The sequence below is a fragment of the Drosophila subpulchrella genome, chromosome 2L (genome assembly GCF_014743375.2).
Source record: "Drosophila subpulchrella strain 33 F10 #4 breed RU33 chromosome 2L, RU_Dsub_v1.1 Primary Assembly, whole genome shotgun sequence".
Taxonomy (NCBI): Eukaryota; Metazoa; Arthropoda; class Insecta; order Diptera; family Drosophilidae; genus Drosophila; species Drosophila subpulchrella.
In genome coordinates, this window is record NC_050610.1 from 20,597,367 (window position 1) to 20,609,570 (window position 12,204).

The 12,204-nt window shown below is 37.3% G+C and overlaps 2 protein-coding genes across 6 annotated transcripts in view; one reads left to right on the plus strand and one right to left on the minus strand.

The window, feature by feature from the left end:
* The window catches only part of LOC119546888 (beta-1,4-glucuronyltransferase 1), a 39,458-nt gene that overhangs the window by 8,784 nt on the left and 18,470 nt on the right, over positions 1-12,204 (plus strand). For all 5 annotated transcript variants that reach the window (XM_037853505.1, XM_037853509.1, XM_037853507.1 and 2 more), the window contains one exon: positions 6,719-6,738. The gene's annotated coding sequence lies outside the window, so the exon portion shown is untranslated. The remainder of the gene's footprint in view (positions 1-6,718; positions 6,739-12,204) is intronic.
* Positions 10,736-11,723, minus strand: LOC119546890. The gene has a single exon (XM_037853510.1). The coding sequence runs from the start codon at positions 11,613-11,615 to the stop codon at positions 10,971-10,973; it is 645 nt and encodes a 214-aa protein (XP_037709438.1). The 5' UTR covers positions 11,616-11,723; the 3' UTR covers positions 10,736-10,970.

Sequence of the window (12,204 nt, forward strand, 5' to 3'; positions counted from 1 at the left end):
CCACTCTGGGCGGTTCGCAATAAACGGAGTTTTCGGTAAACAAAATGGTAAAACATTCTGTGGCACACAGAGTCTGCTGTTGCATAACTTTCAGGGCTCCAGAGGACGAGAGAGAGTGTGGCAGACATCATAAATCAATTTAGTTCCAGGGAGGGGCAGTGCAAAGGCGAGTGGATTACGGCCAACCGAGTTTCCGTGGTAAAAGTAAAATAGTCATTTTTATTTCGGCCCCGATTTGGCGGGTATTCAACGCTTCAAAGGATCCTCGGGGAAGCTTAAGGGATTGGGATAAACGATATGGTCAGCAAAAGTTATGAACTAAATAAATGGGCAGTTGACAATGCATGAAGGATTCCATTGCGATTCTTTATACTCTACTTTTAAGTATCTTGACCTGTCTATAAAGCCTTAATAGTATCTTGGCCAACCTTTTACCTCAATTCCCACCTTAACTTTCATTTAAAACGTAAATCCTTGTAAACCTCAAAGCCCGCAAACCGTTAACCGCTCATCATAATTGAGAAAAGACCCATTTTCAGCCGCATTACAGCTCATCAGCAGAGCGGATGCCATTTACTTTTTATTATTCACAATATAGGTCTGAAGGCCTTAATTGGATTTCTAGCCAATCGATTGCCTTTAAAAGTTTACGGCACCCACATTTTCTTAGGCAGGGTTTTTTATTGAACTCAAGTGCGCTCGATTGTGTTTTCTTGATAACGTCAGTTTTTTTTTCTTCTTTCCTAGCACAAAAATTGACAGCCATGAATTAGGGGAGGGAAAAAGTTTGCTTAAAAAATGGTATTGTATATTTGTACTGGATTTGTATCTGTAAGACCCAACATTTTTGAGGCTGAGGAGACGTTCTTTGTTGCGTATTTCATGTTTGACACATGTATTCAAACTTTTTTCTCTGCGAAAGTTCTCTATGCTCATTTTTCAATACCACTTCGACATCATTATAATGATGATTCCCTTCATCTTCGGCAGACTTCGCACATTTCAGACCCTTAATAATCTTTCCTATGTCCAATGTGACGTAAAATGATACTAATTAAGTGCTAGACAAGCTTATCTCAAAGGTTGCGTGTTTAAGACCATCTTTCTGACTTCCCATACCAAAGTCAGCCTCCATCGTGAAACTACACTTTGGGATGGGGGCTTCGGATGAGTCTACACAATGGACTTGAAAATTTGATGAAAGCTGTCGAGATTGATTGCGATAGTACTTATTTAAACAGAAGCCGCGCACTTTATCTTGTAATGTTATTAAGGTAATTGGAAAACCTTTCGACTTAAACCGAAACAGTTTCCTGGAATTTCGGCTATTGGGAAAGCTTGTGTGATCTATTTTGTTTCGGTGCAAAGCTCAAAAGACAAAGATGCATTTCAAAATCTACGCTTTCAGATACGAGGGGATTACTTTTAAAAGGCGGATCTTTTGAAAAGGTTTTTGACCTTCATATTTAAGTTTAATTTTCGTCTCAAACTCCAAGACATTAAGATGAAAATGAGTCATATATGAAGAGAAGTAAATTTAAATCCTGTTAGCCCCATCAGGTACTTAAGTCGTTGGGAAGAGACTGGCTTTTTATGCCTCAAGCTTGGTCACGACTGTCATATTTAAAAGGCCTCCCGCTTTTGGGCAAACTGTAAGTGGCTGTTTTGTCTTTTGACTGATTGCCGCCCCAGGCACAAATGCGTGTGAGATATTTTTCAATCCATTTCATTTGCATATGAAGTGCTAAATATAATTGAAACTCGCAGTTATTTTCCAGCGAGCTTACTGATCTGGAAGTAAATTATTTGCTTTCAACTCACGAGTTTTCTATATATGTATATTGCGTGTATGTTCTGTCAGTCAGTCTCGGAAATATTTCTTTAAAACTTGTCAAGGCTGACCTGATTTTTAAGAATGTACATCACCCTTAAAAATGTTCTAAATACCCTCATTTAAATGTCTTAAGTAAATATTTTGTTTGTTGGTTCTTAAAGTAATTTATACAACTCAATTCTTGGTATTCATTCACTTAACTCGTGGTATTTAATATACGCTCTTCAAGGGCTGCTTAAAATGATTTGATAAGTAAACAGATAAAGAAGACCAGACGTTGATGGTTTTCGTTCTGCACGGTTGTTATAATAATTAATTGGCTAGCTCAGACTTCCAAAACTTCTTAATCTAATCTTTTGAGTGATGCCAACCTTTAAAGATACTTGCTATCAATTTTGACCACTTTCCATTCGCTTACTCTATGTGGCAGAAATGGGGATTTTAAACAAACTGTTAAAGGTTTTTTTTTAAATTATCACTCTTTTTATTTTTTAGGAAACATGAGCGCTTAGATAATGTGCGTATTTAGGGAAACATTGTGTTGCAAGGAATGCTGCATATAATTTTCATTATAAACCCCCTCTTCAACTAAATTCTAGCTACGACAGGCATTCATATATACCGATAAAAATCAACTGCGACTTTGAAAGTCGAATGATCCACCATGGTATTGACCTTCTGCTTAGCTTTGTTTCAATAATTGATAAGGTAGGCTAACGGCAATCTCGTAAAAAGTATTGATAATGCTTACTGGGAATTGCTTTCAAGTGCCATTTAATCTAGATAACTATTAAGCGCTCTAAGGATTAAAAAGTAATTGGGCTTATAGGTATTTGCAACTCAAAATTTGGCTCTTATCTTGCCACTTTACAGACATTTGTTTCTAACGAAATGTCAAAACACAATTCTGATTTGTCCTATTTTGGAGATACCTTATCTAACAAGTTGGTAGCTATTTTCAATTTTCTTTCAGCAGAAACGCAATGTATGACATACTGGGTTTTACAACTAAGATTGTGAAGTCTTATCTGAAATAAACTGACGCACTTACTAATATGTTGTCTGCTTAAAGAATAAAAGGGAGACTTTTTTAAAATCTGCTCGGAAAATAAATCTGCTCTTAGTAATATAAATGTTTTAATTTAGAAAAGACAATGCAATACACTTTGTTACTGCGGGTTCTTGAACTTTCCTTAAGTGCAATTACCAAAAACAAAATTAGAAAGATAATTGGAATGGACTATGCTTCACAATTTACAATAATGATGTCTATAAGGTTACTCACTCCTTCTCCCGAAATTTAATAGAAGCTAATTATGTCTGCATACTGCGCTGCTGGAAATTCAATTAATCTTGAATGCAATTTTAAGTGCACTTGTTAAAGCGTCCTACTTAGTAGACACTTCCGCTTCAGCAGACTGAGACTTCTCGTTTTGAGTTTCCCAGTGGGTGGTGTTTTTTTAGAAGGGTTTTCCATTAAAAAAGTTTATAAAACGTAGAAATGTTAATTAGCTCCCGACCAGAGACTCAATTTCACTATCCAATATCATTCGACAATCCCATTTCATTTTTATTTCCCTAGCCTGTGCCCCTGCTCGAGTAAACATGTTTGTTTGGGACTGGCTGGCGAAATATATATATATTTGACTTCCCCTATTTATATAGTCGTTCTGTATTCCATTAGGCAAGTGAAAGCATCTCTGGGGAACCCACAATTTATTGGCCCTGCTAATTAAAATTACGAGCATCAGACAAATGACAAATACGATGTATGTACATCACGGTAATGTTTGATTTGTTAGTCTATGGTCATTTGAGGGTAATCTAATAAAACTTTTATTTTGCCTATTGGAAGGGTTCATTCTTAAATTTTTTTAGTTTATAGTAGCATAAGATAGCACAATGGAAGTGTTATTGGTTTGTTTTGGTTATTCGATAGTTCTTTATATAAGTGTAAGTATACTTGAAACGAAACCCAAAAATAAATCAATAAAAGTGTTTCAAAATAAAAAAAGTGTTTATTAAGAACTTATCCCATTATCTAGGATTCTATCATAATTCCGAAGATTTTATACATATATCCCCTAAAGTATTTCGAAGAGCCAAAGAAATGCACACTTTAGTTTTTAATTTCCGCTAAATAGCTGTGAAAACTGTAAAAAATAGATGCAATTTTTAGCTTACCTGTAACTATGTGTCTGTGCTTTATTGCCGACTATTTAAAGATCCACCGTTGTAGAAGTAGGAAATGCCGTCTAGATCTTAGCTGAACTTGATTACAATGTGTATACTAGGTGCAGTTGCACAATATTCGACTATTAGAGCACAAACCTGGGCAGCTCGCTTTTTATTGTTGGTTGAAGCCGTGCCAGGAACTATTCAGAAAACCCGATACCGCAACAGATACAGATACATATACGGCTGCAAGTACAGAGACCCTAAAAAGTAGGCAAAACACAATTGAGAGCAACTTGCCTGCAGTTGTTGGTTCTACCGAGCTCAGTCGCCGCACTGTCGCTATCCAGTTGCAAGTGCTGTACGGTTGAATTTGGATACGCTAACAAAATGTCTCTTAGGGCAAAAAGGTCACGAAAATCAATTCACATTTTGTATAAGGAAAGATACATTTCCCTCTCTCAGTTAAATAAAAATTGGTTCTGAATCAAGACATACTATATTTTTAAAAAGTCCTAATCATATAGGTCGTAAGAAAAATGTAGGTTCCTGAATTTTAGAAAGTGTTTTAAGAGTTCCCAAGTAAAATACACAAAACCTCATTCATTTATTATATTCCTTTTAAAGTATCATAGTTGGTTTAAATCTTTAAAGTTAGGGTATACAATATCGGGTTTTTCGCTTTGCTTTTTGCCTTATCCCTTGCCAAAACTAATAAATTTTGCATTGTGCGCGGCGTTTGCTCGAGCGCCACATTTACCTGAACTCGGATATTGCCTTCCGGCCACAACACTTGGCTGAGGCTGAGGCTGAGGCTGTGTCCCCATTCCTAGAACCCCCAATGCGAATCCTTAATTCTCCCTTGCTGGCTGACCCTGCGAAGGCACCTTGTGTTTTGCCAAATATTTATTGTATCAATGGCAGATTGTGCTATTCTGTTCGTGTTTTATAGTCACCAAATATTTTTAGAAAGTATGTTTGCTGAAATTGTTATCCCAAACTCAACATTGTGATGTGGCGAAACATCAATTGATAAATTTTACTTAACAAATTCTGTTTCTCTATTTTCGAAATTCAAATTTGCAGATCATATACAAATTCTATAGAAGAGCTCAAACGATACAGAATAATTTATTCTTTTATATATTTTATAGAATTCGGATTAGTGTTTTTACAATTGAATTTCATATTTTCTCGTTGTACAGAAAATGTTGTTGATTTTCCTATTTCTTTTTTGTTTTTAAATGTTTTTTCCTGTTATTGTGCTATACGAGTTTTGAATAAGGTATGAGTTTGCCAATGGAAATTCGCGTTTATTTGATTTTGCAAGTGGTTGTTTGACGACTGTTTTTGTTGTTTGCCACATGGAATTTTGACATTTGTCCTTTGGGTGGCTGGGAAAGAGTTATGTGAGTGCACGGTTGCGCGAGTTTCATACCCAAATCCTCTGAGTTACTGCAGCTGTGAATAACTCACAAAAGTTTTACACACTGACAGTTATTTGCGGAATGGCAAAACACAATGTTATTTCTACCAAAACATTGCTTTGTTTTATTTTGTTTCAAACTGTTCTAGAAAGTTATTGAAGAAAAACATTTCTTAACATCCTTAAAAATTTTCTACAAATGCTCTGTAAAAGTCAGGATCTATTTACCCACCCATCTTTGTTTACAAACTCAACCATTTTGCTCTTGACTTGGCTACAAGACCTGGGTCAATGTCCATAGAACCACCCGATAAATCGCTTTGTTTGGTGAGTTAGGGCTACATCCGCACTATTTTGCCACACCCCTTCTCATAATGTCCCATAATCACTTGAAAAGTCAAGTGGCGAACAACAACTGCTGAGCTTGGATCAGCTTTTCTATGGGTTCAAATGGGGGCGTAAGGAGTCTGGCGGCTAAGTCGAGGGGTTTATAAGAAAACACTCTTACTGCTTGAATAAATGAGTTTGTTGCACAAGGGTACATGGGTAAAGTATGGTTGTTTTTGATAACTTTTATGTTTTATATTTGAACAAATAAAGTCAGATTGCAATAAATAGGGGATATAGTTATGATACTTCTTATGATCCCAATGTTTATATGAGTGGGTAAGGAATCGTATTCTGACTTTTTTATTGCTAAAGCTGAAACTTTAAGCAAAAACTACATAATCTGGAAACCTCTGTAGTTGCACAAAAACTATACAGTTCCTTTGTTTCCATTTTCCTGAAGCACACACCTGCTAACGGGTAACTAACTTGGGGCAGGATGTCTTGGTTGTACCAAGTCCTCAGGGCAGAGGATGAGTTGCTGGATGAGGAGCGTTGGGAAAAGTGCAGAAAGGCGTTCCACTCTTTGCCTAACTCTTCATGCATTTTTCTTTGTTTTCCCCTGCAGAGCATTAATTTTTAAATAGACCAAATGCAGCTGAATTGCATTTTAGAGTGAGCCCCAACGTTTCGTCTGCGTTTCGTAGATTGCCTGAGGCCCTTCTCGAAAAAGTTGTGTAGCTAACCCAAAAAACAATTGGTTGCGTTTCGTTCTGGGTGTTTTAATTGTTTTTAACCAAACTACTTTTAGGGATATACAGAGGGTTTACAAACTGTAATTAAAATGTGACAAAATAAATATTTGGACCCTACTGCAAGGAAGAATAATTTACCCTACTTTACTTTTAAGTTTTTAAAACCTAATTTACTAATTAAATTTTCTTTTTCTATTTCAGCAATTAGCAAAATAAAATAGGTAAGTGTTTATTATTTTACTATCGGTTCCAACCTATTGGTTCTGGCCAACAAAAATATGTTTTCGTCCAGCTCTAAAAATGGAATTAATTGTTTATATCTGCTTCTGGTTATAAAATAGTTCTATCGTGGGAAGTGACTTCTAAAGAAAGCATTGTTTATTGTGTCTGTTTATGAAATTCTGAAATGGGGCACGTCTTTAATTTATATCTGGGGAACAGGGGCGTTATGAAAGATGTAGTACGTGCTGAAAAAGTTTTGGCGCTATCGGAAAAACAAAAGCTCTATGCTAATTTAACTGGCTCAGGCAAGGAATACTAATATTTGCATTATCCAGCCGTTAAGCATAATGCTTTGCTTCCACCGTATACCAATTTAGTTGGCTGTCCTCGTTAATCACCGCCGTCGGTTCGTTGTCATGCTTTATTTTTTGCGAGCATCGGCTTGTCGTTTTCATTAACCTTAATTAGCGTGTGCCGTTGACATTTGTCACTATCCACACATAAATGCAATTGGTTTTCCCCCACTGTTTTTTCCTAACTCAGCTGCATCCACGATTATCATGAACATCATCGCCAAATGAGAGTGATATTTTGTGTCACACGTTTTCCCCGTTTGTTTTCTCCATTCACATTTTGCCGGCTCTCTGGAATTGGCCCGAAGACTGCCGCTGATATTGACCATGGCTGGCAATTGTTACCAACCACCCCACTCTGACCATTTCGCCTAGTTGCTTTTTGCAACTGGCTGACTGCCATCGCCGTTAGTGTCAGCTGCAAATGAGTTTCTGGGCCGTAAACGTAAAGTGGAAGAGTATAAATGTGGAGACATGGTCCACCGGCTTTCGAATAATCTGGCTTAGGTTATATAACAATGGATATTTTGTTTAAATTGTAATAGTTTACTGGTCACTTGGACCCGCAATTGATTTAAATGCACCTATCTATATAGCCAATACATATGTTTTAGTATATTATTAACAATCTTTTTATTATTGAACAAACTATATCCCTATATATATATAGGTGGGGGTATACTTATTGGTCCAATAATATAGTAATTTTTTCAATTGTTTAATTTAAAAACTGCGACTTTAAAATTTTTTTATTTACGCCCAGGTGGCTTACCTTATAAGCCTTATTTGCGTGGTTGCTGTCGCTCTATTTACTTGCCAATGACAGTGGCTTCCGAAAGTATGTCGACCTATCGCTTACTTTACTGCCCACATGTTTAACTAGTTTTGTGTGAAAATGGCATTCACCAGTAGCATTCACAATTGCATTGCATGTGGTGCGGTTCATATGACTTTGAACTCAATAAGTGATGATTGGTCAGGTCGATTTTTATGACCAGTCGCGAAAACCCAACGATGTTAAACTGGATTAAAATGAGACGAACTGCCGGTTGTGGAAAACTTTCACGTAGCTCATTTGACGGTTGCAAAAAAAAAAAAACTATTTTCCTTTTTTGTCGTCTGACTGTTTGTCACGTTTTAAGTTTGTTTGGTTTCGACTGTCATTTTTGCTTCCTACACGGGTCTTCTTGGGATCTTGGGTCGCTCTATTCGTTTTTATGATTCTTTTTTTGTTCAATGCCTGGCAGTTAGAGGCCTGCTTGTCAATAAAGTTCTTGACACCTTTACTTCATTTGCACAGATTTCTCTGGAAATGACTTTCGGTTTACTCTTCACTGTTTTCTTTTTCAAGCACACCCCATGTAAATTCAATTGGTTTTTCTGCCGTTGAGTGAAAGAAAGCAAATAATCAAGAGTTTTGAAGTTAAGATAATAAATAAACATATATATTTATCAAGGTTCACGACAGATAAAGGGAAATATTCCAAATGTATTGCGAACCGAGTTCGTTGTACCTAAAATCACCGCTTCGTGACTTTAACATTTGCGGTACAAGTTAAAAGGAGTGTTGTTTCACAAATCAAGAACAAATTATTGATTTGGGGAGTTACCAGAATTGCACAAATATGCAGTACACAGTCTTCACGACAGATAAAGGCAAATATCTCAAAAGTATTGTGAAAAGAGTTCGTTGTACCTATAATCACCACTTCGTGACTTCCAATATGTTTGGTTGAAATTAAAAGGAGTTTCGCAAGTCAAGAACAAAATATTGATATGAGCAGTTTTTTAAAAATATACAGAATACAACCAAGGTATTGGTATTTAAGATAATAAATATGTGTACAAATATTTTTAAAAAGTACCTATTGTGAACTGAGTTCGTTGTACCTATAATAACCACTTCGTGACTTAGAATATATGTGGGTTAAATTTAAAGGAATTTTGCAAGTCAAGAGCAGAATATGGATTTCAGTAGTAACAAAAATTATATAAAATAAATATTTTGCTAACAATATTTGTTTGTTATTTTTACTGACCTATGTTTTTTCGTTTTCCTTTTCCTTACTACTGCATAGAAATTCATTTTTCATAATGGTTATATAACTGACTGAATGACTAGCTCACTGGTAAAACAATAGCTTCAATACTAAATCGTAATAATAAATCGTTCTCATTCAATTTGCCGCAATAAATGCTTAATGTCTGAGCAAACAAAGGGTACCAACGACCTTATAGAGATATGAATATTTCCCCTTTTTTCTCGAGCCAAATTTAATTGTGCAAACAAAAGCTGCCCATCTCCGGACTACTGGTCACCACCTCCCTGACCTCTGAGATTCAAGTTTTTGTGTTTTTCTGCGCACGCTTAATTGCTTCTGACTTTAGTGCCGTCTTATTGTTGTTGTTGCTTCCTTGTCTTGGCTTGTTGAACTTTCAAGGTAACAAGAAGTGGCAACCCATACCCTGCACCCCCTTTTTTCCCTCATTTAATTTCCACGAAATAAAGAAGGAAAAAGAGGCAAATAAAATGTCTAAGATTGCGATTATCTTTTTAATAACATCTCAACAAGGAAGGTGAACATTTCCACAAAAAAAAAGTAAATAAAGGCGGGAAACTGGCTATAAAAAGAAACTACAAAAATCACGAATTTAATTACCACGCACCCAGATAACGCCCCAAATGAAGCGATAGCAACCCGGACAACATAGGTTGGATTGCTCCCAACGGAAGTATCCCAACTAAGAACATTGCTAGCTAGATATAATACAATATGAATTCAATTTAAACCATTGACTTTGCTTAGTTTTAACGCATGCCTGCATTTCATATGTATACTACTATATATATGACCCACACAGATCCCAAGCCCCCTAATCGTTTCAGCGTTGTGCTCTGAATGTTTTCATGGTCTACCCATAAATAAATGTCTGTCATTTGTTTTTTTAATGCATATCATTCTTAAATAACATGATGCTATACTTTTCTAACAACGCCAAGCAAAGTACTAAAAATAAACTGCAAATATCTACATGAAATCAAATTCATTTTATTTTACTCGAAACCTTTGCCAAACAGACAGAAGCTGAAACCACAATGTCATTGTTGACATTCTTGCGAATGCCAGAGGATGTATTAAAATGATTTCAAGTAAATTAAAATGTCTCCTCTTCGGTGCTCTAGAACGCAGCCATTGTAATCTATTTTACTTTTTAAATTTAAATGGTGCCTTTTGTCGAAATGATATTGTATATAAACGCATACCATAGTAATTTTAGCTAAATGATATGTTACCCTTGCCAATTTGATGTATTGTTTAATTGAGATATTGTAAAATATTTTCATATAATACAAAAGATCTAATGAACATTAAGAAAGCAAGCAAATACTGCAATTAAGATGCATCGCTTAAATTCATTTTGTTGTTAATTTCGAAAAATTAGATTAATAATTGTATTACCTTTTTTCGGATTCAAAATTTTCAAGAACTTATATTTAATTTTAACAATTCAAAGCAATGCCAACATTACTTTTCAAAAAACCATTAAATACGGATTCTTTGAAGGTATACACTCTTAAAATTTTCATGTAGGTTTAGGTTTTTCATGTAGGTTTCATTTAATACAAAATACTTATCGAAAAAGCAAATACTTTAATTTTAATACATGGTTTTTATTTATACAAATTATATTGTTTTTAAATTGGATATTTCAGTTCAATAATTGTGTTGCCTAATAATTAATTTTAACATTTGAAAGCAATGAGACCTTTAACTCCCAAATAACCATTAAATACGGATTATTTGAGGAGATTCCACTCTTGAAAATATATGCTGGTTGCCGATTGGACCGATTTCCCTAATAAATCACTGCATTCTTCAGCCCTCCGCTGTATGAACGTATGGCACTGGCTCCTGACCCTGTCGCTGGCGCAGTTGTTGTGGAGGATTGTTCTGAATACTGGGCGGACGTTGCGCATCCTGCTCCTGCTCCTCGTTCTCCGCCTGCTCCTGTGGATCGAGTGACTCCTGCGGCTGCTGGGATTCCTCTGTGGAATCGGTGGCACCCGGAGGATCCGGATCACCTTCATTACTGAGAAGGGCGTAGTTCTGGGGCTTCTTGAGCAGGAAACGAGTGTTTGGATGCTGCTTCGTCTCGAGCTCTAGACGATCTATGAGCCAGCCCTGTTTCTGGTTGTTCGTGGCCCAGAAGTAGACGGTGCCCCTGTCCTTGGAACCCTGAACGCTCACCTGCAGCTGTGCCTTGTCCGCATCGCAGCGGTTCTTCTCGTTGGACACACTAAAGCCCGACTCCTTAATGGGCTCCCCCAGCAGACCCACGGCTCCGCTGTGCTGGCGTAGCTGCTGGATGGCCAACTGGTAGAACTCCGACTGACGCACTTGATCCTCCTGCCGCCAGCGCATGTAGGCCATCCCGGAGATGGAGGCCAGTGCCCCGCAGATCCACAGGCTGCCCATCGTTCGCTTCGAGGGCAGACCAATTCGCAGCTTTAGAGTGGGCATTTAATCGGCCTCTTTATCGGCTGGATATCACTTTTTGAATTTTGTTAAGGTGTCAGAGGCCTACAAAATGCCTCAAATGCTTAAGCTGAGCTATCAACAACACAAACAACTCGATGACAATGATCTCAAACTCAGGTGCTTCAGAGATTTCGAATCTCTCTCTTGGCGAACAGCCGTTTCCCACAGCAAGAATCTCTATGCCATCTCTGGCCTATCAGCAACGAACCTTGAAATCATGCTGCCCAGAACGGCGGGCGTTGCCTCCGGATAATTGCATTGGAACTTCCTCCTTGGCCTGGCCAACTGGGAAAAAGAACGGCCAGTTCGCAAACGGCGGCTCTGTTCAATTTCATAGTCACCACCCAAAAGGCGTGGACCACAAAACGCCGAAGAGGAATCCAGCAAAAAGAACGCAAAACGAGTTTTGTGTCTTTGGCTAGCTGTACATAGTAGTTGGCTGTTTTTTCGGTCTGTGGGCCAAACAAGCGGCGCCATTAATGACAGTCCCGAAAGTGACCCGTCCAGTGGATGGCCTAAGGCTTTGGACCCTTTACGAGGCTGTGCGAATATGATAATCGTGGAGAACAGC

Coding starts and splice junctions, on each gene's coding strand:
- LOC119546890 (XM_037853510.1), bottom strand. CDS start 11,615: ATGCCCACTCTAAAGCTGCGAATTGGTCTGCCCTCGAAGCGAACGATG.